The sequence below is a fragment of the Silurus aristotelis genome (genome assembly GCF_946808225.1).
Source record: "Silurus aristotelis genome assembly, chromosome: 14".
Lineage (NCBI taxonomy): Eukaryota > Metazoa > Chordata > Actinopteri > Siluriformes > Siluridae > Silurus > Silurus aristotelis.
The window spans coordinates 12,651,841-12,679,138 of record NC_139587.1 but is presented as its reverse complement, the minus strand read 5'-3'; the positions used below and the strand labels follow the sequence as shown (position 1 = coordinate 12,679,138).

The window sequence follows — 27,298 nt, the reverse complement described above, 5'->3', positions numbered from 1 at the left end:
ACAGTCACCGGACCTGAACCCAATCGAGATGGTTTAGGGGTAAGCTGGACCGCAGAGTGAAGGCAAAACGGCAAACAAGTCCCAAGCATCTCTCGGGGAACTCCTTCAAGACTGTTGGAAGACCATTTAAGGTGACTACCTTTTGAAGCTCATCAAGAGAATGCCAAGAGTGTGCAAAGCAGTAATCAAAGCAAAAGGTGGCTACTTTGAAGAACATAGTATATGACATTTTTCAGTTGTTTCACACTTTTTTGTTATGTATATAATTCCATATATAATTCCACATGTGTTAATTCATAGTTTTGATGCCTTCTGTGTGAATCTACAATTTTCATAGTCATGAAAATAAAGAAAACTCTTTGAATGAGAAGGTGTGTCCAAACGTTTGGTCTGTACTGTATATATATATATATATATATATATATATATATATATATATATATATATATATATATATATATATATATATATATACAGTGAGGAAAATAAGTATTTGAACACCCTGCTATTTTGCAAGTTCTCCCACTTAGAAATCATGGAGGGGTCTGAAATTGTCATCGTAGGTGCATGTCCACTGTGAGAGACATAATCTAAAAAAAAAAAACCTAGAAATCACAATGTATAATTTTTAAACTATTTATTTGTATGATACAGCTGCAAATAAGTATTTGAACACCTGTCTATCAGCTAGAATTCTGACCCTCAAAGACCTGTTAGTCTGCCTTTAAAATGTCCACCTCCACTACATTTATTATCCTACATTAGATGCACCTGTTTGAGGTCGTTAGCTGCATGAAGACACCTGTCCACCCCATACAATCAGTAAGAATCCAACTACTAACATGGCCAAGACCAAAGAGCTGTCCAAAGACACTAGAGACAAAATTGTACACCTCCACAAGGCTGGAAAGGGCTACGCGGAAATTGCCAAGCAGCTTGGTGAAAAAGGTCCACTGTTGGAGCAATCATTAGAAAATGGAAGAAGCTAAACATGACTGTTAATCTCCCTCAGACTGGGGCTCCATGCAAGATCTCACCTCGTGGGGTCTCATTGATCCTAAGGAAGGTGAGAAATCAGCCCAGAACTACACGGGAGGAGCTGGTCAATGACCTGAAAAGAGCTGGGACCACCGTTTCCAAGGTTACTGTTGGTAATACACTAAGACATCATGGTTTGAAATCATGCATGGCACGAAAGGTTCCCCTGCTTAAACCAGCACATGTCCAGGCACGTCTTAAGTTTGCCAATGACCATTTGGATGATCCAGAGGAGTCATGGGAGAAAGTCATGTGGTCAGATGAGACCAAAATAGAACTTTTGGGTCATTATTCCACTAAACGTGTTTGGAGGAAGAAGAATGATGAGTACCATCCCAAGAACACCATCCCTACTGTGAAGCATGGGGGTGGTAGCATCATGCTTTGGGGGTGTTTTTCTGCAGGGCAACTGCACTGTATTAAGGAGAGGATGACGGCCATGTATTGCGAGATTTTGGGGAACAACCTCCTTGCCTCAGTTAGAGCATTGAAGATGGGTCGAGGCTGGGTCTTCCAACATGACAATGACCTGAAGCACACAGCCAGGATAACCAAGGAGTGGCTCTGTAAGAAGCATATCAAGGTTCTGGCGTGGCCTCGCCAGTCTCCAGACCTAAACCCAATAGAGAATCTTTGGAGGGAGCTCAAACTCCGTGTTTCTCAGCGACAGGCCAGAAACCTGACTGATCTAGAGAAGATCTGTGTGGAGGAGTGGGCCAAAATCCCTCCTGCAGTGTGTGCAAACCTGGTGAAAAACTACAGGAAACGTTTGACCTCTGTAATTGCAAACAAAGGCTACTGTACCAAATATTAACATTGACTTTCTCAGGTGTTCAAATACTTATTTGCAGCTGTATCATACAAATAAATATTTAAAAAAATCATATATTGTGATTTCTGGATTTTTTTTTTAGATTATGTCTCTCACAGTGGACATGCACCTACGATGACAATTTCAGACCCCTCCATGATTTCTAAGTGGGAGAACTTGCAAAATAGCAGGGTGTTCAAATACTTATTTTCCTCACTGTATATATATATATATAGAAAAGGTTCCACATCAACAGCCTAAAGATCCATGAAGTCACTGAGCAAATCAAGAACTGAGAATGGATTTGGACTGTAATTAATGTCATTGGTCTACTGCAATGGCTCAGTACCAAAGGTTGCATGAACACTTTTGGTTGCATGGACAGCACACCTCAGCAATGATGGAACTGCAATTAATGGACATTCAGTGGCACTCAGATGAGGATGTTTCCCTTTTCCCTGGTTCCTTTAAAGGTTTCTTTTTATGGCAATGAGTTTTTCCTTGTCATAATCGCCACCTGCTGGCTCATTAGAGATAAACTCTCATTTTAAACAAATAGCTCTTACATCACCTAGAGATGTGTTTGGTGTCACTGTACTGTTGAAAAACAAATTTTGGTCCAATGCTTATAAGGGCAAACCAGATGGGATGTCATGTCATTGTAAAATTATGTGGTAGACATTTTGGATATGTATGCTTTTAATCACCAGCAAAGCACCCCCAGACAATTAAGCAAGTCTCTTCTTCTCCTTGTTCTTTGGAAGTAATGGTTCAAATTGCCGCAATTCAACCATTAAGTTCTGACTCTGGTACATCCATACTTTTAATTAAACAAACTTTTGTAAGAATTTACAGTTATGGCATATGGCCAAAGTGCTAGGTTAGTGCAGATAATAAAATGATAATGCCACATTGATAGGGATATAAGTACACCTGCTCATTTAAACAATCAGACAATCTGTCAATCATCTGGCATCAGGGTAATGCATACATTCATGCAGATACTTCATTGTTATAATGAATAATTAATTAATGGCCACATCAAGATAATTAATGGTCACATAAAATAAGTATAGGTCCTAGATTAAGGATGGTGGAAAAAACATTAAGTGAGTTGCAGTTCTGTGGACAAAATATATATTGCTAAAATAATTTATGGAACACTGTGAAAACATAAGATCTCAAAGGGAAAGAAAATCATGCTGGATACCTATACTGATTTAGACTGGGTAATGTGTTTGGAACAAAAGAATGCCACATCATTTGGTGGAGATGAAAAGTATTAACCTACAGAGGGCTGAATTCAGACACTCCCGAAATCAAAGAAAAGAAATAATGCAACAGGCTAGTTGATTGTGCTAAAATTTCATTGCAGCAACTCAGAATGGTACTCAGTAATTTGTATGGCCCTGACATGCTTGTCAGCATATCTGACAAAATCGGGGCATGCTCTTAATGAGACAAGAGATGGTACCCTAATGTATCTCCTCCTATTTCTTGATTAGGGCATCACTAAGCTCATGGACAGTCCAAAGTGCAACCTTGCGGTTGGTTGGCTCTGATGGACCAAACAATGTTCCAGATGTGTTCTATTGGATTTGGGCCTGCTAAAGGATGTCGGGCCATAGGCCACCCTTATGAAGTCTGTTTCTGATTGTTTGCTCCAACAGTGGACCTTTTTTCACCAAGCTGCTTGGCAATTTCCCCGTAGCCCTTTCCAGCCTTGTGGAGGTGTACAATTTTGTCTCTAGTGTCTTTGGACAGCTCTTTGGTCTTGGCCATGTTAGTAGTTGGATTCTTACTGATTGTATGGGGTGGACAGGTGTCTTTTATGCAGCTAACGACCTCAAACAGGTGCATCTAATTTAGGATAATAAATGGAGGATCAGAATTCTAGCTGATAGACAGGTTTAAAAATCATATATTGTGATTTCTGGATTTTTTTTTTTAGATTATGTCTCTCACAGCGGACAAGCAGCTACAATGACAATTTCAGACCCCCCCCATGACTTCTAAGTGGGAGAACTTGCAAAATAGCAGGGTGTTCAAATACTTATTTTTCCCACTGTATATATATATATATATATATATATATATATATATATATATATATATATATATATATATATATATATATATATATGCAGCAATTTTAGTATATCAGAATCAGAAATAGCTTTATTACCAAGTATGCTTACACACACAAGGAATTTGACCTGGCATCAGTAGCTTCCAGTGCAGGAAAGGTACAGACATAATGTAACAAAAAGGTAAAAGAGACACCTAAAAGTTTCTTTGAACAGATTATTCCAGAAGTACTTGAACCTGTTCTAAAAACAATACATTATTTCATTAGGACTGGTTATGTATCTAAATCTTTCAAGCTGGCAGTTATATACCCTATAATGTAAAGTTCATCACAGCAGTTATGCTTACACATATTTATGAATAACATTTTCAAAAATTTATCAGTCAGGATTTAGGCCTTATCATAGCACAGAGACAGCACTGGTTAAGTGGAAAATGACCTGCTATTGGCCTCTGATCAAGGTTGTGTCTCCTTGCTTCTCCCTAGTGCTCCTTATAACACCATTGATCATAATATACTCATTGCTAGACTAGAAAATGTTGTTGGTATTAAGGGAACAGCTCTCTCCTGGCTTATGTCTTATTTGACTGATCGTTATCGGTTTGTTGATGTAAATGGAGAGTTCTCTACACTCTGATGTAAAGTTTGGTGTTCCACAAGGACTCTAGTCTCTCATTTAAGGCTCATGTGAATAACATTACCAGGACCTGGTTTGTTGATCTTACATTCCAGAACAGTTTCAGCTTTTTTACAGCCTACCGGTGACGTAGCCTCCTGTGTTTGACTTGTTTGCCGCGAGTTCCGTGTTTGTATTTGTTTGTGTTTTTCTCTTTTAATAATCCTAAATTGTTTTTGTCTTCCTGACTTGTGCCTGTAGTCAGTTAAACTCGACTACCACTATATTCATTGTCTCTCACTTTATCATATTTGTGTACATTAACTCTGTTTGTGATTATGAGCACTATGCCGGCTGTGTGTCTGACTTTGAGCACAGGTGAGGACTCGTTCGATTTGCAAACGGTGGCGTTGGAGATGGAGGCTTTGGAAAAACAGATTCGCGAGCTGCATGTAAAACATGCCCGGCTGCGAGAGCGGAAAGCGGCGCTGGAAACATCCCGGGCGGACGCGCACTCGTCCCAGGTAAATTCCCGAGTTGAACCTAACGCTCCCAGCACCTCAACTCCGCGCGTTTCTCTGCCCAGACCCAGTGCACCTACAACTCCGGCAAAGGTGCAACACGGACACTGGATGCGGCAGCGGCGGAAGAGACAAGCCAAGCCCCGGTCGAAGACGTCTCCCCCGCCACCACTATGGGCCTTCGAGATCTCGACCGAGAACCGCTTCACCCCTCTCTGCGAGACGGAACGCGACACTGTGATTCTCGGAGATTCCATCGTCCGGCATGTCCGCGCTACCGGAGCCAAAGGTAAGGTGCACACTCGCTGTTTTCCTGGTGCTCGTGTTCTCGATGTCGCTGCGCAGGTACCCGCGATCCTGAAGGAGAACTTCAGAGCGGTTGTTCTTCATGCCGGAACGAACGACACCAGGCTGAGGCAAACGGAGATCTTAAAGAGGGACTTCGGGATTCTGGTGGAGACGGTACGCAGCACATCGCCCACAACAAGGATCATAGTGTCAGGACCTCTTCCCACTTACCAGCGAGGGGCTGAGAAGTTTAGTAGACTTTTAGCTCTAAATGAATGGTTACAGTCATAGTGTCGAGAACATAAACTTCTCTTGGTTAATAACTGGAACTGTTTCTGGGAGCGTCCTAGGTTCTTCCGCCCTGATGGCCTGCACCCCAGCAGAGTTGGAGCAGCAGTGCTATCAGATAACATCTCTAGGATACTTCACACCATCTGACTGGTAAGACATCAGGAAATCTTCAACTATAAGAACACGCATACTACAGACCAAATAGTTACAAGTTCACACACAGCCCAGTTTATAGAAACCATATCTATTCCTTGTGTAGTAAAACCAAAAATTAAATACACAAGATTCAGAAATAATCTTATTGCAGTTAAAACTGAAAAATGCCAGATAAGCAAACACCAAAAAGTTCTAAAGTTTGGTCTTTTAAACATTAGATCACTTGCACCCAAAGCACTGATTGTAAATGAGATGTTCACAGATAATAATCTCGATGCACTCTGTCTCACTGAGACTTGGATTAAACCAGGTGATTATATGGGTCTAAACGAGTCGACACCGTCAGGATATGTTTATAAGCATGAGCCCCGTCAGACTGGTCGTGGGGGGGGGGGGGGGTGTAGGAACCATTTATAGTGCCTCTCTTAATGTTAGTCAGAGATTAGGATTCAGCTTTAAATCATTTGAAGTGCTCATTCTTAAAGTTGTACTTTCAGACATGCATAGAAAACTCGCTCTGGTCACCGTGTACAGACCCCCAGGACCCTACGCTGATTTTCTTCAAGAGTTTGCTTGTTTTCTTTCAGACCTCATGATCAATTTTGATAAAGTGCTGCTTGTAGGAGATTTTAATATTCATGTAGATGATGTAAACAATGCTCTAGGATTATCATTTGTTGACTTATTAAACTCTTTTGGGGTTAAACAAAACGTTACCAGACCAACTCACCGTTTTAACCACACACTAGACTTAATAATATCCCATGGAGAAGACGTCACTGATATCGATATTTTACCTCAGAGTGATGACATCACAGACCATTACCTTATACTGTACACACTACCGGTAGAGCAGATTAGCTATGTTGCACCACGTTATCGACCTGGTAGGACTATTGTTCCAACCACTAAGGACAGATTCATAAATAACCTGCCTGTTTTATCTCAATTTCACCCTAAACCCATAACTGATAATAATCTTGATGAAATAACTAACAACATAAACCTTATCCTCACTAGCACATTAGACACCGTTGCCCCCATCCGGTTAAAAAAGGTTAGAGAACAAGCACCTGCACCTTGGTATAATAGTCATACGCATGCCCTCAAGAGAACAACACGTAATCTGGAGAGAAAATGGAGGAAAACTAAATTGGAGGTATTTAGAATTGCATATAAAGACAGTATGCTCAGCTACAGACAGGCGCTAAAAGCTGCTAGAGCTGAACACCTGAGCAAACTAATAGAAAATAAGAAAAACAATCCCAGGTTCCTTTTCAGTACTGTAGCTAAACTAACTACAAATCAGGGCTCTGAAAATTGTGTTCCATCACAGTTTAGTAGTGAGGACTTTATGAATTTCTTCACTGAAAAAATAGATAACATAAGAAAAACAATTGTGGCATTTCAACCTCTGACACCATCTCCTGAGACAGTGTTACCTTCAACTCCACAACTCCACTGTTTTACATGTATAGGACAGGAAGAGCTGTATAATGTTATTGCCAAAGCTGAATCGACAACATGTCAGTAAGATCCAATTCCTACTAAATTACTGAAGGAAGTGTTATATACAACTGGTGAGCCTCTTCTGAATATTATTAACTCTTCACTATCGTTAGGTCACGTCCCTAAATCCCTCAAGTTAGCAGTTATTAAGCCCCTCATTAAAAAACCTAATCTGGATCCAAACACGCTATCGAATTACAGACCAATTTCAAATCTCCCATTTATGTCTAAGATTTTGGAAAAGATTGTCGCTGCCCAGTTATGTTCCTACCTGCAAGAGAACAATATCTTTGAAGAATTTCAGTCAGGTTTTAGGCCCCATTATAGCACAGAAACTGCTCTAGTTAAAATCACTAATGACCTGTTTTTAGCTTCAGACCAGGCTTCAAGGCTCGCTGTTGGTTCTACTAGATCTTAGTGCTGCATTCGACATTATAGACCATGATCTCCTCCTAGATCACTTACAAAATTACATCGGCATTCAGGGACAGGCATTAAGCTGGTTTAAATCCTACCTGACCTATCGTTACCATTTTGTAGATTTAAATGTAGAGCTATCCAGGCTAATGCAAGTAAATTATGGCGTGCCGCAAGGTTCAGTTCTAGGACCCCTGCTCTTCACAATATACATGCTTTCGTTAGTAAATATTATTAGAAGGCATGGAATTAGCTTCCATTGTTATGCTAATGATACCCAGCTATATATCTCATCTAAACCAGGCGATACAGCTCAATTAACTCGGATAACTGAGTGTGTTAACAAAATAAGAGATTGGATGACTCATAACTTTCTACTTTTAAATTCTGATAAGACTGAGATTTTGCTCATCGGCCCAAAAACTAGTATACAGATGCTCCAGCATCTCAACCTGCATTTAGACGGATGTTCTGTAACCACTAGTTCAACGGTAAAAGACCTGGGAATTATTTTAGACAGCAACTTGTCTTTCAAATATCATATCAACCAAGTTACAAAAACAGCCTTCTTTTACCTTAGAAATATTTCTAAGTTAAGAAACATGTTGTCTATATACGATGCAGAGAAGCTCGTCCATGCGTTTATGACCTCCAGAATAGACTACTGTAATGCATTACTAGGTGGATGTCCTGCATAATTAATAAACAAGCTTTAGTTAGTCCAGAATGCAGCAGCCAGAGTTCTCACAAGGTCAAGAAAATATGATCACATAACCCCAATCCTATCGTCCCTACATTGGCTTCCTGTTAAGTTTCGAATAGACTACAAACTATTACTTTTCACTTATAAAGCACTAAATGGTTTGGCTCCTATGTATCTATCCAGTCTTTTAACACGCTACAATCCGCCATGCTCCCTGAGATCTCAAAACTCTGGGCTTCTAGTAGTTCCTAGAATAGCAAAGTCCACTAAAGGTGGTAGAGCATTTTCACATTTAGCTCCTAAACTCTGGAATAGTCTTCCTGACAGTGTTCGGGGCTCAGACAGACTCACCCAGTTTAGGTGCAGATTAAAAACATGTATTTTTAGCAAAGCCTACACATAACACACATCACATATCATAACTTTGTGCTCCAGAACATCTGATCACATGCACATTATCAACTTGTGCTGTTAATATCATGAACAGCAGCTACGCTAATTCCTCTCCACTGCTTCTCTTTCTCTCCCCATCCCGAGACACCCTGAGGTTTGGCCAGCTCCAGTCACCTCCCACCTCGTGATGATTACGGACCTTTGAAGAAGTAGATGCCGAATTTGCAAACATCCCGAACCATCTAGAGACGTACCAGTGTCATTTGGATCCCGCTACATGTGTGGAGTTTGACATTGGACCTCCTGGAGTGTTTAAAGGCTCTGGCATGGAGAAGCTGATGCTGATGCTGGATCTGTGATGATCACAAATGCTGAGCTTATAAAACTAGGAGCTACTAACCATATAGACTGTATAAGACTGCAGAAAGGACATCACTTATAATCTTATACTCCAGTAATCATGTTAGTTCTCACTCTCCAGTGTTCTGTACTGTTGAAAGATTTATGATCAAACTCTTGATGTCACCCAAATGAGGATGGGTTCCCCTTTTGAGTCTGGTTCCTCTCAAGGTTTCTTCCTCATAACATCTAAGGGAGTTTTTCCTTGCCACAGTCGCCACGGCTTGCTCATCAGGGACAAATTCACACCATTCACCTTAACTGTTGATTTGTGTAAAGCTGCTTTGAGACAAGGTCTGTTGTGAAAAGCGCTATACAAATAAACTTGACTTGACTTGACTTGACAGCCTTCCTTCACCTTAAAAATATTGCTAAAACTTGAAATATGATTTTACAGAAAAACTAGTTCATGCTTTTATTACAGCTAGATTAGACTACTGTAACGATTTACTGTCTGGATTTTCTAGTAAGGGAGCAGCAGCAAGAGATCTTAACAGATATAAAAAAAAAATTACCACATTACCTGTTTTAATTAGTCTACACTGGCTCCCCATTAAATCTCGCATTGATTACCAAATACTACTACTGACATTTAAAGCACTGAATCATCTTCTGCCACCGTGTCTAAACTAGATCAAAAGATGCAGGCTATTGTTTGGTACTGTACCTTAAACAATAAAGACTACAGCAGTGGTCAAAGATTTATCTTATAAAACCCCACAGTTATGGAACAGATTTTCTTTAGGAATCAGAGACCATCTCAGTTTTCAAGTCTAGGCTAAAAAGTATTGATATTTGTATGCTGTCATCCCCTTGATCTCACATGTTCACTCAGGTTTGTTGGCAATGGTGTTTCAGACCGTCTCTTATCCCAGAGATCCCTCATATCAGTGATACCGTATGGCTCTCCCTTTTAGTTTTGCTGCCATAGCCAGTCTTGCCGGAGTCCCCAACTGCACAGTGTTTTACTTTTATACAACAATAAGGTTACTTAATAATCCATATGCACAATACTGCTATTTGCACTACCATGCACTCTCACACTTTATGTACATTACTGATCTGTTATATACTCTGTATTCCTATTTAATACTAATGTCTTGTCTTGTCTGTTTTGTCTTGTATAGTCGAAGCTGAATGTATAGTGTTATGTCTGTATTTTTGAGAGTCACTAACAGCTGGAACCAAATTCCTTGTGTGTGTCAACACACTTGGCCAATAAACCTGAGGACAGGTGAGCCCTCCAGAGGGGGGTGCATTCAGCTGAATGTATCATCCACACCAAGCTCCCTAACCTAATATCTACAGCACGCAGTGCCGGACCAGAGCCAGGAAGATTGTAAGGTCTTCAGCCATCCCAACAATGGACTCTTTTATTTGTTACGTTCAGGGAAACGCTCCCTCTAAAAGCAAACACAGAGAGAATGAGGAGGAGCTTCTTCCCGCAGGCCATTCGGAGTTTGAACCAGGAAACACCCAGGATCTAAAACTGGTCCACTCTCTCTCCATCGTCACACTTTCTGTGCAAAATAATTTTTCTTCGCACTACGACACTTTAATCACTTTAATCTCTGGACTGTCACTTTAACTCTGGACTTGCACAGCACAGTGCACTTTATACCACACCATACTTCACATGGTCACTTTAAGGACAATCACATTAACCACCTTACATTTTTACTATTGTAAATGTTTACTGTCATAAGCATCCTGTATGTAAATTTTTTTCTCATATATATCTTCATATATTTTATATTTTTATATAGTTTATACCCTTTGTTTATCTGCCTTTTTTTCTTGTTTTTTTTTTTTCTCCCCATCCCATTCCCTCATGCCGGACCGTCGTATAAAGCATTTCACTGCATGTCGTACTCTGTATGTATGTATGTGTATGTGATAATAAAATTTGACTTGATTTGATTTGATTCTGATATTTCTTTTTCCCCATCCCCCCTATCTCCCCTCCTCTTTCTTTCTTTCTTTCTTTCTTTCTTTCTTTCTTTCTTTCTTTCTTTCTTTCTTTCTCTCTCTCTCTCTCTCTCTCTCTCTCTCTCTCTCTCTCTCTCTCTCTCTCTCTCTCTCTCTCTCACTCTCTGCTGAGTTAAACATGCTCCTGAGTGACCAGTGTTCTTCTCCTTCTCCTCTTCTCTTCTCTTCTCTTCTCTTCTCTTCTCTTCTCTTCTCTTCTCTTCTCTTCTCTTCTCTCCTCTCCTCTCCTCTCCTCTGCCCACTTTGTCCCCATGCCTTGCCTATGGATGAGGTTTTCTTCAGTTGGAAGCCAATCTGTGCAGCTGTGGAAGTTTTTACATCAATGGCCTGGGGATCCATGAATTTACAGAGCAACAAAGGAGCTTTGAGGATGTATTTGGACTGTACTTAATGTCAACAGTGCTACAATGGCTCAGGACTACAGGATTGCATTTAATTGCATTTGATAACCTATCGCTGCACACCTCAACAACAATGAACTGTAATAAATGGACATTCGGTGCCACCCAGATGAGGATGGGTTCCCTCTTAAGTCTGGTTCCTCTCAAGGTTCTTCCTTATGCCATGTCAGGGAGTTTTTCCTTGCCACATTCGCCTTGCCACTTAATACAGCCCTACAACAGGCAACCTCTTGTCACTTATACAATTTTGATTTTCCTAGCTATGGGTAGAAGGGCAGACTTCACAACACCAATCAGGTGGACAACATATCTGATAAGTGAACAACCTTAACCTCGTTGATATTCAGTGGTTCATTTGTTTTTATTAAGAATTGAAGGGTCTCATATTAGCTTAACACATCTCAAAGGTTTAGTAAATGCTAATTACAAATCCAATTCAGAGGCCCATAAACAGATAGCACATATGGGGGGAAAAGTGAGAGAATTGTCTATTTTAAGGTCCTTTGAAGGTTTCTGCTTGACAGGTCTTCTGCTTGCTAGTACTTGGGTCTGGTCTAGTATGGGCTGGATCAAAGCAGTTCAGAGAAATTGGGGCGCATGCTTGAAATATGCAGTGTGACAGTGGCAACTGTGTATCTCACAACATAGATTTTTAGGAGTTGGAACAACCCTAACTACCTGCCATTTTCTAGCACATACTATTGCAGTCTGTACATTTTAACCATTGTAAGAACAATTTTGCCCCTTCTGGTTGAATTCTTCTATCTGATCTGCATTACTTTTTATGCCTCATGTTGTGTTCTTGAATTTTTCCCTTTGATTCTTTCTAAGTCTTCTCTATTTATGTCTTGTTCAATGACATTTACGGATCCTGTTTCAAACTCTTCTGACATTCTATTTAATGTTTTAGTAATAATGTTTTTAACATTATTCTTTTTTCATCCCTTCAACCTTACTGTCTCCTTTCTTGTTAAGCTTATTTTTATGATTATTGACAATATTACCGATGCTTTTAAGGTTACTAATGAGGTAGCTTCTGATTATTTTTCTGTCTGCCTGTCTTCTGACACCCTTTTTTTTATATCTAATACCCTGCTGTTCCTATTTTCCGTTAAATGGATTTTTAGCTCTGTTCCTATTAGCTTTTCTACTACTTGTATCTTCCTGTTCAGCAGTTTCTACTACACAATTTATGCCATCCTGCTAGCTCTCTTCTGACTCTTCGGGGTCTGGTTTGCCTGCCTTGCACATAGAAGCAGTGCTACTTCATGCCTCATTTCATCCAGAACTATGTTCGTTATAATTCTGGTCTCCACTGTACTTCTTTGTTTGAGGGACCTAGAATTTGCTGTGCTTCTCCTTGATTCTGCACCAGACTAGTTCTTTTTGGGACCTCCTCTAATGATGTACCAGATTGGTCATTCGGCAAATCCTGCAGTCACAGGGGACTGTCCTGCTGGTGATCTAGGCTGTTCCTCTGGTAATTGCTCTGTGGGTGGTTCTTCTGCTGATGGTTTCTCACCTGAGTCTGTGCCAGCATGAGCATCTGATGTTGGGATTTGAGGTTGTTATAGCAGTGGTTTTAAATTCACCCACATGCCCCACATTTGGGTTTCATGCTCGTGTGCAGTGGGTGAAGGGATACCTTATACTTTTACTGCTGTAGATGTGGTCAGTATTACCTTAAGCGCCCCTGTCCTTCTTATGTCGTTCCACTTCCTGTTGAATGCTTTGAATGCTTACCCAATTTAATTTGGTCTCTGCGCAGATTTTATCCAAGCTTGTTTTTTGTGTTCCGTTTTTTTCCACCATTTACCCTGACAGTGTTTTATTTGCAAGGCCTTTCGGGGCAACTCTGTACAAAAAGTGTAAAGCATTGTCTAAGCTCAGTTCCAAATTCCAAATTTTCAGCATATAATTGTGCTGTTGGTTGTGCTTCCATCTATCTGCTGAATTTGTCTAGTACCACCAGACTGTACCTTTTCCTTTTTCTTCTTTCCAATACGTCATAAAATCGATGACCAGGTGCCAAAACATTCCTTTCAGCTCTAGAATATACCCTATTGGTGCTGTGAAGTTATTTTTGGTGTTTTTAGGAGTACATGTTTATAGGAGTAAATATGCAACAGTACAGTGTGCTAGTGTGTGTTCAATCATTTAGCCTAAAAATGGTGTCCACCATGCCCTTCTAATTCTTTTTTTGCACATCCCAACCAATCAAGGACCACACCTCATGGTCATTAAAAATGAAAATCATTAGACACTTTAAAAACAGGGCCCTCAGTGGAAAAGATTGGGCACTTCAAAGTGGTTAACAATGACAGGGAGCTACAAAATATCAAGGCTTTACCATTGTCCAGTTCTATTTATATATACAATTTATATACAGTGGTACCTTGACGTACGAGTTTAATTTGTTCCGTGGTTGAGTTCGGAACCGCAATTTGCTCACACATCAAATAAATTTCCCCCATTGAAAATACTTAAAATGGCATTAATCCGTTCCAACCATCAAAATGCCACCCTGTGTAGAGGCGATAAACGGAGGAAGAGTGAAAACTTTTTTTTTGCTAACACTACTGTACACTAGGTATCCCTAAACTTAAAATTTTTAACTTTTTCTTCTTTGCTTATCTAAATTTTCGTCACAATCTTCGCGTTCTGGCTTCGCTTCGCCATCTAGCAGCGGCGTTTCGAGCTTGTACCTTAATTTTTTGCTGGCAGAACAAAGCAAAAAATCAACCGAGTGACCGCTCGTACCTCGGAAAACTTGTACATTAATGCATCGTAGGTCAAGGTACCACTGTACTACTTTATATATTTTAACTAGTTAACTAAGGTGCCAACTAGTGTAGGAAACCTGGAACCACAAAGGTATATAGAGTCCAAATATTCTTCTTTTTCTTTCAGCTTCTCTTATTAGGGGTCACCACATCTGTCTCCATACCCCCCTGTCCTCTACATCTGCCTCTTTTAACCCAACTACCTGCATGTCTTCCCTCACCACATCCATAAACCGCCCCCTGGACTTCCTCTTTTCCTCCTTCCTGGTGGCTCCATCCTCATTATTCTCCTACTGATATACACCAGTAGGAGATGGTTTGCACATGTCCAAACCATCTCAATCTCGCCTCCCTCACCTTGTCTCCAACATGTGCTGTCTCTCTAATAAACTCATTTCTAATCCTGTCTATCCTCGTCACTCCCAACGAAAACCTCAACATCTTCAGCTCTGCTACCTCGAGCTCCACCTCCTGTCTTTTACTCAATGCCACTATCTCTAAACCATACAACATCGCAGGTCTCACCACAATCCTATAAACTTTCCCTTTCACTCTTGCAGACACTATTCTATCACAAATCACTCCTGGCACTCTTCTCCACCCACTCCATCCTGCCTGCACTCTTTCCTTTACTTCTTTAACACAATCTCCATTACTTTGCACTGTTGACCCCAGGAACCTGAACTCATACACATTCTTCACCTCTTTTCCCTGCAACCACACCACTCCACTGACCTTCCTCTCATTCATACATTTACTCTGTCTTACTCCTACTGACTTTCATTCCCCTTCTCTTCAGCATGTACCTCCACCTTGAACCAGTCTGTCATTCCTACTGCACACTTTACTGCTGTCACACTGCCCTCATACATGTCCTGCACCACCCTTACATACTTCTCTGACACACCTGATTTTCTCATACAATACCACAAATCCTCTCTCGGCACCCAGTCATACACTTTCTCTAAATCCACAAACACACAATGCAACTACTGCTGACCTTCTCTATACTTATCCATCAACATTCTCAAAGCAAATAATGCACCTTTGGTGCTCTTTCTCGGCATAAAACCATCCTGTTGCTCACAGATAGTTACCTCTACTCTCAGCCTGGCTTTCACTACTCTTTCCCATAGCTTCATAGTGTGACTTATCAACTTAATTCCCCTGTAGTTAGTGCAGGTCTGCACATCTCTCTTGTTCTTAAAGATTGGTACCAGCACACTCCTCCTCCATTCCTCAAGCATCCTTTCACCTTTCTAAATCCTGTTAAACAATCTTGTTAAAAACTCTACTGCCATCTCTCCTGAACATCTCCATGCTTCTACCATTATGTCATCTGGTCCAACCGACTTTCCACTCTTCATCCTCTTAATCGCTGCTCTAACTTCTTCCTTACTAATCCTATCCACTTCCTGCTTCACCATCTTCACACCATCCAACCTTCTCTCTCTCTCATTTTCCTTGTTTATCAGCTGCTCAAAATACTCCCTCCACCTTCTTAACACACTCTCCTCACTAGTCAACACATTTCCACCTCCATCCTTTATTGCTTTGACTTGCAGCACATCCTTGCCAGCTCGGTCCCTCTGCCTGGCCAATTGGTACAAATCCTTTTCTCCCTCCTTAGTGTCCAACTTCTCATACAGCTCCTCATAAGTATTTTCCTTGGCTTTCGCCACATCCCTCTTTACTTGCTGCCGCATCTCCTTGAACTCCTGCCGACTTTTTTTTATCACTTTTTCACAATTCTGTTTTGCCAACCTTTTTCTCCTTATGCTCTCCTGCACTTCTGCATTTTACCACCATGTCTCTTTGTCTTTCGTTCTATTTCCAGATGTCACACCAAGTACCTTATTAGCTGTCTCCCTTATCACTTCTGCAGTAGTTGCCCAATCATCCAGCACCTCCTCACCACTAGCGAGCCCCTGTCTGACCTCTTCCCTGAATCTACAGTCTTACTCTTTGAGTAACTACACTGTCCGCTGCCAACACCTTACAGTCTCCAATCGTCTGTAGGTTGCATCTCCTACATAGAACATAGTCCACCTGTCTGCACCTTCCTCCACTCTTATACGTCACCCTATGATCCTCGTTCTTCTTAATATAAGTGTTCACCACTGTTATTTCCATCCTTTAAGCAAAAACAAACACCATCTGCCCTTTCACATTCCTCTCCTTAAAGACATACCTACCCGTACCTCCTCATACCCTCGATTGCCTTCACCTACATGCCCATTGAAATATGCCCGGATCACCAATCTTTCATTCCTAGGTTCACCTTCTCCCACTTCATCTAACTCACTCCAGAATTTTTCCTTCTTCTCCTTCTCACAACCCACTTGTGGAGCATAAGCACTGATGACATTTATCATCACTCAAATCACATCAAATTTCAGCTTCATGTTCATCAACCTATCAAAAACTCTCTTCACCTCCACTACACTCTTACTGTACTCTTCCCTCAGAATTACCCCTACACCATTTTTCTTTCCATCCACACTATGAAAGAACAGTTTAAACGCACCTCCAATGTTCCTGGCCTTACTCCATTTTTACTTGGTCGCCTGAACACACAACATGTCTACCTTTCTCCTCTCCATCATATCAGCTAACTATCTCCTATTACCAGTCAAAGTACCAACATTTAAAGTACCAACCCTAACCTCCACTCTCCTCCACTTTTCCCTGCCATCTCTGTAGACGTCTTCCTCCTCTCCTTCTCCTCCTTCAGCCAACAGTAGCCCAATTTTTACCGGTTGGCTAACAATACCTGTGGCAGTCGTTGGTAACCCGGGCCTCGACCGATCCAGTATGAATTTCTCTTTTGTGACCCGCATATTTGATTTGGCACATGTTTTACACTGGATGCCCTTCCTAACGCAACCTTCCCCATTTTTCCCTATTTGGGACAGGCACTAAGAGTGCACTAGCTTGTGCAACCCTAATGGCTGGGTTATTTAGTGTCCAAATATTAATATATTAAAATATTTAGTGTCCAAAAGTTGGTCCAGTCACTCAATTCCATTCATTATTATTTATAGACCCCCAGGCCCCTACTCTGATTTTCTCATAGAATTTGCAGATTTTATTACAAATATAGCTACTTCCAGTGTTGGGCAGTAACGCGTTACCGGTAACGCATTACTTTTGACAGTTACTAATACTGTAACGCGTTACTATTAAAAATAAAGTAACTTTGTTACCGTTACCGTAACCGTATGGTGCGTTACCTGTTTAACTTTTTTAAATGAATGAATTTCGGCTGAAGTGTAGACTACAGCCTAACCTGCTTACAGCAGCGTCGCATTGTAGGATTGTAGAATTACCCTCTGTATACTCGAAGAAGACGCTGTGGACGTGTCTCCGTTTATTCAGGTCTGTGCAACAGTAATGGCGAGTCGAGGCGAGAGCAAGACGAGTTTATCAAAGTGGAAATATGCTCATTATTTTTTTTTAGTTGAGTATAAAGACAAAAACTTTTAAGTCGAATGTAAGCTGTGTCTTTCTGGTTCGAAGGTCGTATCTACTGCGATAAACAGCAATTCCAATCTGCTGAAGCTCCTCCAGGAACTCCATGCTAGAAGATAGAAGCTAGAAGCTAACCCGGTGTTCTGTTCTACATTTTTGATAGTTTTAATACTTCAGCTGTGAAAGGAACATTTTTAAGAGCTCAACACAACAGCAGAAGCCACTTTAGTTTTTTATTCTGAATATATTATTCAGCTTGTTTTGTTGTTTATTTCAGAAATCTTTGTGATATATTCAGTTTGTACTGGTCTGACTTAAATAAAATAGTGTTTAAAAATGTATTTGTGTTTAAGTTAGTTTTGTGTTTGTATAGACCATAACACGTAAAAGGGCATTAATTTTTTGCCCCACCCCTAATCCAAGATGGCAGAAACCATGTTTGTCCTGTATTGTTTGTTTTTTGTTTGGAAAAGGCATCTCTATTAAATATAATTTTTAACAGTGGAAATTCAACATATGGATTTTTAAAGCAACCGAGTGGATTACTGTGTTCCGACGTGGCGTTTTTATTTGCTTTTTTGGTATTTTTGGGCCTTTGGATCTCTGCACTACTGACTCACAGCTTGTATCATTCTTTGGAATTTCAGGAGGGCCTCTGGATCTCTGCACTATTAACTCACAGTTTGTATCATTCTTTGGAATTGCAAGAGGTACATCACCACTACATCTGTGCGTTTTAGCTTCGGATGGGTGAAAGAAACCCCAAAAAGTCCTTAATATTGAGGCACAGTACTGTGTTTCATTGGTGAATATTTTCAAACTGGACACTTATATCTGCTAACAGCTAGCTACCACTAGCTGTAGTTACAGTTCTCAGGGCTTGCTGCCACCAGCTACTGCCTCTACTATCAGGGTGCTGCCTGCCTAAAACTCAGTTATTGGGCATTTGCCTACTTTAGCTGTGGCCTTCACATCCTCACTACCGTCATCTCAGGGGGTCTGCCTATTACGGTCTCAGCTCCCTTCATTCCACCAGTTTATCATCTGCTGTAGCCTTAGTAGCTACAGCCTGAGCTGTTTTTACCATCAGACTGTCACCGGCTACAGCCTCAGCTGCCTCCAATCTGGGCTGTCATCTGTTACAGTCTCAGTCGCATTTTTGTCCTAAAAATGATGTTTTATCTAGTCTTGTTTATCCTTTCGATCCCCCTTACTAGTGGGGTTGTCCATTTGCATTTAGAAAATGAGTCTATTCTTATGCAGTTCCCTTATGTAGTCTCAAGGCCTGAAACAATTTCCAAGGTCCAATTTAAATCACAGGGGCCAAGTCACTCATTTATGTTTGTTTTTAAGGCTGCAAATCTACTCCATCTTCATTGCCTCTACATTTTGAAGGATTGGTTTATTGTCACTGCAGACTCACTTCCTGTTTTTTTTATATCATTAAATTCTAGATCTGGGACTTTCTGCTGCAAATCAAGTCCAGACTTCTTGTTATTATTTTATTATTAATTTCTGGAAATGTTCTGCGTAATCTGGGCCCTGATAGCCTTAAGATATGTGATACACCTGAAGATTTTAAATCAAGGTCTGGCCTGGGTATTATTCATCTCAATGTTCGGAGTTTAATGTCCAAACTAGATATGGTTAATTTATGGGTCAAGTCAACTGACGCTGATGTTGTTTTGTCTGAAACCTGGCTGACTAAATCTGTCCTTGAAAACGATATTGGCATTGATGGTTATAAAGTGTATCGTTCAGATTGCCCAAAAAGAGGGGGAGGTGTTGCTATTTATATCAAATGCAAATTTAATTCTAGTTTGGTGCTCTCAAAATCGGTTTGTAAACAATTTGAGTTTTTGGCATTAAATCTTGAAGTCTTAAAAGACCACCAAATCAGGCTGGTTGTTATAGAACTCCTTCTCCTTCTTCTTCTTCTACTTCTTCTACATTATCAAATTTGTTAAGTCAAGTTATTTGTAATGACACTATTGTTGTTGGTGATCTGAACTGGGACTGGCTAAGGCCGGTATCAAATGCTTTTAAAGAGCAGTGTGACAGTTTAAATTTGACTCAATTAATTAACACTCCTACTCGGCCAAATTCTAAATACCTGGAGAAATCATCACTCATTTATTTAATCCTGACCAATGCCCCTTTTAAGTATTCTGCAATAGGTGTTTTTTCTAATGATGTGAGTAATCACTGTGTGATTGCTGCTGTTAGAGATACTAAGGTGCCCAAGTCTACACCTCGTATTGTTGAAAGGCGAAATATGAAAATGTTTGTTGAACAGGGTTTTTTATATGATTTGTTTTATTTTGACTGGAGTAGAATTGCTTTGTTTGATGATGTGAAATTAGCCCTGACTTTTTTTTCTTGATATTTTGAACAGACATGCACCTATTCGTATATTTAGATTTAAGGGTCGGGACAATCCCTGGTTTTCTTCTGAGATTTCAAAATTGCTCCACGAGAGAAATGTAGCCTGGGCAAAAGCAAGGAGATCGGATACTGATGCTGACTGGCTTGTCTTCAGATGTTTGAGAAACAGATTCACTTCAATTCATTTTTTTAGAAAAGCTAAAGCTGAATTTTATTTATCTGAAACTACAGAGAATCTAAATGACCCAAAACAATTCTGGAAAACTATGAAGTCATTATCTGCAACGACTAAACCAACAGGGTTTCCGGTGTCTCTAGTTAAAAATGGTGTGTCTATATCTGACAAAGTAGAAATGTTAAATTGTTATAATGAGCATTTCATATCATCTGGATCTTTGTTTAATTCTGTTGCTCCTATAGTGTCGGAGCCTGTAAATGACACCTTTATTACTGCTGACAAAACTTTCAGTCTTAGCTCCTTCTCTGTTGCTGATGTTCATAAAGCTCTGAAACAATTGAATCCTCGAAAATCTGCGGGCCCAGATTACTTAGACCCTTTCTTTTTTAAATTAGCTGCAGATATTCTAGCTGAACCTTTGACTCATCTTTTTTAATCTTTCTCTGATCACAAACAAAATTCCCAAGGTATGGAAGTCTGCTTATGTTTTGCCACTTTTGAAAGGAGGTGACCCTACCTTGCTAAATAATTATAGACCTATTTCCAAACTCTCAGCTTTGGCCAAAGTGTTGGAATCTTTGGTTAGTGAACAAGTAAAAGAGTATTTAAATGCTCAGTCAATTTTATCTAAGTATCAATCTGGTTTTAGGAAAAAACACAGCACTACCACTGCTGCTATGAAAGTAATTAATGATATAGTCAAAGCACTTGATGATAAGAAACACTGTGTGTCTATGTTTATTGATTTGTCCAAAGCATTTGACACTGTTGACCCTAGTATATTAGTGCAGAGACTGATCAGTATAGGTATATCTCAGCACTCTGTGGGCTGGTTTATTAACTACCTCGCTAAAAGGACTCAAGCTACGCAAGATGATGGCCTAACGTCAAAATATTTATCAATCTGTAAAGGGGTCCCGCAAGGCTCCATTCTAGGGCCACTTTTATTCACTATTTATATAAACTGTCTAGGGGAAAATGTTCAACATGCATCTTTCCATTTTTATGCAGATGATACGGTCATTTATTGTTTTGCAGCTACCATTAGGAAGGCATATGAATGCTTGCAATCTGCTTTTGATAGAGTGCAAGCACAGCTTTATCATTTAAAGCTTGTGCTTAATGCAGAGAGGACCAAAGTAATGGTATTTTCAAACTCAAGGAAAAAAGAGTTAGACCTGAATATTGTTACTGACCCCAGGGTAAAACAATTGAGGTAGTTTAATCTTATAAATATTTAGTATTTTTAATTGATGAACACCTTTCTTTTGAGCTTCATATACAGAATCTAGTAAAAAAAAGTTGAAATTGAAGCTAGGTTTTTTCTTTAGTAACAAATCTTGTTTTACTTTTTCTGCTAGAAAAAGGCTAGTTGATGCCACATTTCTCTCTATTATTGATTATGGTGATCTGTTGTATATGAATGCCCCATCAAAGTGTCTTCAGATGTTGGATGCTGTGTTTCATGGAGCTTTAAGGTTTATTTCAAATTGCAGACCTCTCTCGCATCATTGTACACTTTACTCCAAAGTGAATTTGCCCTCTCCGTAATCGCGGCTTACTCACCTTTATATTTTTATATATAAGGGTATTATAGGCAGGCTGCCAGGCTACATATCCGAATTTCTTTCTTTTGTACAGAGTACTTATGGTTTACGGTCCCAGAATATTCTCTCATTAAATGTTCCTCAAGCTAGGACAGAGTTGTTCAAAAAGGCTTTTATGTTTTTTGCACCTTCAACTTGGAATGACCTACAGAAATGACTAAAGCTACAGTGTCTAATTTCCTTAAATGATTTTAAACATTATGTTAAATCTATTGAACATGAGTCTATCCACAAATGCAAATGTTTTAATTAATGGCACTTTTATTTAAATTGAAATGCACTTGAGTTGTCTTTTGCGTTTTTGTTTGTTTTGTGATTGTGTGATTTAATTTTGTTCTGCTATTTTGGCCAGGCCTCGCTTGGGGAAGAAACCCCAGCCCGCCTGCCTTAACGACTACCGCCCTGTAGCCTTGACCTCAGTAGTGATGAAGTGCTTCGAGAGACTGGTCAGAGACTTCATCACTGCATCACTACCAGACACACTGGACCCACTACAGTTTGCGTACCGTCAGAACCGCTCTACTGAGGACGCCATTGCTCATCTTCTCCACACCACGATGAGCCACCTGGACCAAAGAAATGGGAATTATGCAAAGATGTTGTTCGTGGACTACAGTTCAGCGTTTAACACCATAATTCCCTCCACACTCACCTCTAAGTTGGAGGTCCTGGGACTCAGCCAGCCGCTGTGTCAATGGATCTCTAACTTCCTGACAGACAGACCACAAGCCGTACGGGTGGGAAAACACACCTCATCCACCCTCACCCTCAGCACTGGCGCCCCCCAGGGTTGTGTTCTGAGCCCCCTGATTTACTCAATGTACACACATGACTGTGTGGCCACATCCAACTCCACCACCATCATCAAGTTTGCTGACGACACTGTTGTGGTGGGTCTGATCTCCAACAACGACGAGGCGGCCTACCTACAGAAGGTTAAAAACCTGGAGAGATGGTGCCAGGAGAACAACCTTCTCCTGAACGTCAGCAAGACTAAGGAGTTAATCGTGGACTTCAGCACAAAGCGGGAGCGGTCATACCAACCTATAAACAACAGCGGGACCCCAGTGGAGAGAGTGGACAGTTTCCGGTACCTTGGTGTTAACATCACACAGGATCTGTCTTGGTCCTGTCACACCAACACCCTGGTGAAGAAGGCCCGGCAGCGTCTGTACCATCTGAGATGCTTAAGGGACTTTAAACTACCCTCTCAGGTGCTTAAGACTTTCTACACTTGCACCATTGAGAGCGTCCTGACGGGTAGCATCACTTCCTGGTTCGGGAACAGCACCATGCAGGACAGACGAGCCCTCCAGAGGGTGGTGCGATCAGCTGAACGTACCATCCACACTGAGCTCCCTAACCTGCAGGACATCTTATAGCACGCGGTGCAGGACCAGAGCCAGGAAGATTATTAAGGACCTCAGCCATCCCAACAATGGACTCTTTTCTCTGTTGCGTTCAGGAAAACGCTTCCGCTCCCTGAAAGCGAACACAGAGAGAATGAGGAGGAGCTTCTTCCCGCAGGCCATCCGGTGTTTAAACCAGGAAACACCCAGAATCTAGAACTGGCCCACTCTCTCCACCATCATCATCACACTTCTTTGTACATATATTCACCTTCGTACCACGTCACTTTAAACATATCTCACCGTTCGCACCACGACACTTTAAACTCTGGACTTGCACAGCACAGTGCGCTTTTTATTTTATTCATACCACATGGACCATATTGCACCATATTGCACATGGACACTTTACGGACCTTTTACACCACACCATACCGCACACGGACACTTTATGGACAACCCACCACAAATTGCCTATTGTTTACATTTTTATTTTGTTTACATTTTTTACTACACAACTGTTTATATGTATATTTGTTTCATGTATATTTGTTTTATACATTATCCTTTTATATATCTTTATACCTTATATTCTTTTATTTTATTTTATTTTAATAGTTTTTCTTATACCTTATACTTATTTATCTGCCTCCTTTTCTTTCCCCCATCCTATTCCCTCATGCCGGACCATCGTATAAAAACATTTCACTACATGTCGTACCCTGTATGTATGTGTATGTGATGAATAAAATTTGATTTGATTTGATTTGAAAAAGAGATTCTATATATCAATGAGACTAACATGGTTAAAAAAAGTTAAAATAAAAAAAAAAAAGGGAACATTAAAGAAGGTTCTTTAAAAAAGTAACTAAGTTACTTTTTGAATGAAGTAACGAGTAACTGTAACTAGTTACTATTTTTTAGTAACTAGCACAACACTGGCTACTTCTTTAGACAAAGCATTAACTGTTGGTGACTTCAATATTCATTTTGATAATCAGGAAGACGCACCAGTTGTGTCCATTCTGGATTCAGTTGGAATTAATCAAAATGTTATAGGACCACCACTCATAGTAGTGGACACACTCTTGATTTGTTATTAACATTTGGATAAAATGTAAAATGTAGTCTCATTTCCACAGTCTGAAGCTATTTCAGACCATTATCTGCCTCAGTCATTGCATTAGTACCTTACCATGTTACGATGTTAAGCGTACATTCACGTCAGCTACAGCAGCGAGATTTATCAGTAATCTTCCAGAAATGACGATATTAATTAGATCTCCGTCTGACCCTGCAGAGCTCAACTGGGCCACTGAATACCTACAATCAATGCTCTGTGACACTCTAGATGATATAGCTCCCCTTAAGACCAAAATGATCAGGGAGAAAAAATAATCACTCAGAAATTAGAACGTAAATTAACAGTATTTCAAATAGCATGGAAGGAGAGCCTCCTAAATTATAGAAAATCTCTTAGTGCTGCTAGATCAGCATATTTCTTCACCGTCATAAAATAATAACAAGCATAATCCTAGATTTTTATTCAGCACTGTAGCAAAATAAACAGGAAATAAAAGCACTGCACTAACACGCACACCATCAATAGGTAGTAATGATTTCATGCACTTTTTAATAATAAAGTTGAAAACATCAGACAAGAAATCCAGACAATTAATATAAATCCAAACTATTTTACAAATAACCCTGTAGACAGCAGTGTAATTATAACAGACAATCAATTACAAAGATCTACTCCTATTCAAGAGAATGATTTAATTTCATTAATTACCTCATCAAAATCATCAACCTGCATTCTCGATCCCTTGCCTACAAGTTTCTTTAAACAGATAATTCCAGAGGTAATTGAACCTGTTTTAAAATTTATAAACTCTTCCATTAGCACTGGTTATGTGCCTAAATCCTTCAAACTAGCAGCCTTCAACCCCCTAAATAGGAAACCTGACCTTGACCCATGTCAACTGTCAAACTACAGGCCAAAATCAAACCTCCCCTTTATATCCAAAATTTTAGAAAAGGTTGTAGCACAGCAGTTATGCTCAGAAGGAATAAAATTTTTGAAATGTATCAGTCAGGATTTAGGCCTCATCATAGCACGGAGACGGCGCTAGTTAAGGTGGTAAATGACCTGTTATTGGCCTCTGATTAGGGTTTTGTCTCTTTACTTGTTTTGCTCAACCTTAGTGCAGCTTTTGACACCATAGATCATACTATACTGTTTGCTAGACTTGAGAATGTTGTTGGAATAAAGGGAACAGCTCCCTACTGGCTTAGGTCTTATTTGACTGATCGCTATCAGTTTGTTGATGTAAATGGTGAGTTCTCCACACACGCAACTAGTACTGGGACTCGCTGTTTCCGGTGACTTCCTGTGTTTGACTAGTTTGCCGCGAGTTCTGTTTTTGTATTTCTCTCGGCGTTTTCAAACAAACTTTACTATTTACCTATCCTTTTTTAACCTTTTTTAATAATCCTAAATTGTTTTTGTCTTCCTGAATTGTGCCTGTAATTAGTTAACTTGACTATCACTAGTGCTGACTATATTCATTGCCTCTTACTCTATCATATCTCTGTATCTTAACTCTGTTCGCGATTATAAGCACTATGCCGGCTGTGTGTCTGCTTTCGAGCACAGGTGAGGACTCGTTCGAGTTGCAAACGGTGGAGTTGGAGATGAAGGCTTTGGAGAAACAGATTCGTGAGCTGCATGCCCAGCTGTGAGAGCGAAAAGCGGTGCTGTCAACATCCCGGGCAGACGTGCACTCGTCCCAGGTAAATTCCCGGGTTGAATCTAACGCTCCCAGCACCTCAACTCCTCGTGTTTCTCTGCCCAGGGCCAGCGCACCTACAAAGCGGCCTGCCCAGGTATCGTTCACTGCAGCACCGGTGCACCACGGACCCTGGATGCTGCAGCAGCGGAAGCCGCGAGCCAAGCCCCGGTCGAGGACGTCTCTCCCGCCACCACCACCGGCCTTCGAGATCTCGACCGAGAACTGCTTCGCCCCTCTCCGCAAGACAGAACGCGATACCGTGATTCTTGGAGATTCCATCGTCCGGTATGTCCGCGCTACCAGAGCCAAAGGTAAGGTGGCTGTTTTCCTGGTGCTCGTGTTCTCGATGTCGCTGCGCAGGTACCCGCGATCCTGAACGAGAACTTCGGAGGGGTTGTTCTACATGCTGGAACGAACGACACCAGGCTGGGGCAAACGGAGATCTTAGAGTGATTTCAGGATCCTGGTGGAGACGGTACGCAGCACATCGCCCACAACGAGGATCATAGTGTCAGGACTCCTTCCCACTTACCAGCGAGGGGCTGAGAAGTTAAGTAGACTTTTAGAACTAAATAAAAGGTTACAGTCATGGTGTCGAGAGCACAAACTTCTCTTTATTAATAACTGGAACTGTTTCTGGGAGCGTCCTAGGTTCTTCCACCCTGATGGCCTGCACCCCAGCAGAGTTGGAGCGCCAGTGCTATCAGATAACCTCTCTCGGATACTTCACACCATCTGACTGGTAAGACATCAGGAAATCTTCAACTATGAGAACACGCATACAACAGACCAAATAGTTACAAGTGAGCACACAGCCCAGCTTATAGAAACCGTATCTATTCCTCGTGTAGTAAAACCAAGAATTAAATACACAAGATCCAGAAATAATCTTATTGCAGTTAAAACTGAAAAATGCCAGATAAGCAAACACAACAAAGTTCTAAAGTTTGGTTTTTTAAACATTAGATCACTTGCACCCAAAGCACTGATTGTTAATAAGATGATCACAGATAATAATCTCAATGCACTCTGTCTCACTGAGACCTGAATTAAACCAGATGATTATATTATATAGTGCCTCTCTTATTGTTAGTCAGAGATTAGGATTCAGC

General features: G+C 40.6%; 2 protein-coding genes across 3 annotated transcripts in view; both read left to right on the top strand.

Moving 5' to 3' along the window:
• Nucleotides 1-26,483, top strand: part of pcdh19 (protocadherin 19) — a 175,837-nt gene extending 149,354 nt beyond the window's left edge. Inside the window, exon 6 of the mRNA XM_083560220.1 lies at nucleotides 26,250-26,483. Within this exon, the coding sequence (XP_083416346.1) occupies nucleotides 26,250-26,449 (200 nt within the window). The 3' untranslated portion in view covers nucleotides 26,450-26,483. The remainder of the gene's footprint in view (nucleotides 1-26,249) is intronic.
• On the top strand, nucleotides 4,715-9,127 carry LOC310736705 (uncharacterized protein). Of its 2 annotated transcripts, XR_014536616.1 has the most exons (3): nucleotides 4,715-5,537; nucleotides 5,714-5,804; nucleotides 8,977-9,127. XR_014536616.1 is itself a non-coding variant. In XM_083560474.1 (2 exons), exons 1-2 carry the CDS (start codon nucleotides 4,893-4,895, stop codon nucleotides 5,726-5,728), a joined length of 660 nt encoding a protein of 219 aa, XP_083416600.1. In that variant the 5' UTR covers nucleotides 4,715-4,892; the 3' UTR covers nucleotides 5,729-7,694. The 2 variants fall into 2 exon arrangements, 1 of the variants encoding a protein (XP_083416600.1); XM_083560474.1 differs by lacking the exon at nucleotides 8,977-9,127 and having other exon boundaries at nucleotides 5,714-7,694.
• Nucleotides 26,484-27,298: the final 815 nt, after the last annotated feature.

What these genes read in the sequence shown, in the direction of transcription:
- LOC310736705 (XM_083560474.1), top strand. Translation starts at nt 4,893, where the DNA reads ATGAGCACTATGCCGGCTGTGTGTCTGACTTTGAGCACAGGTGAGGAC.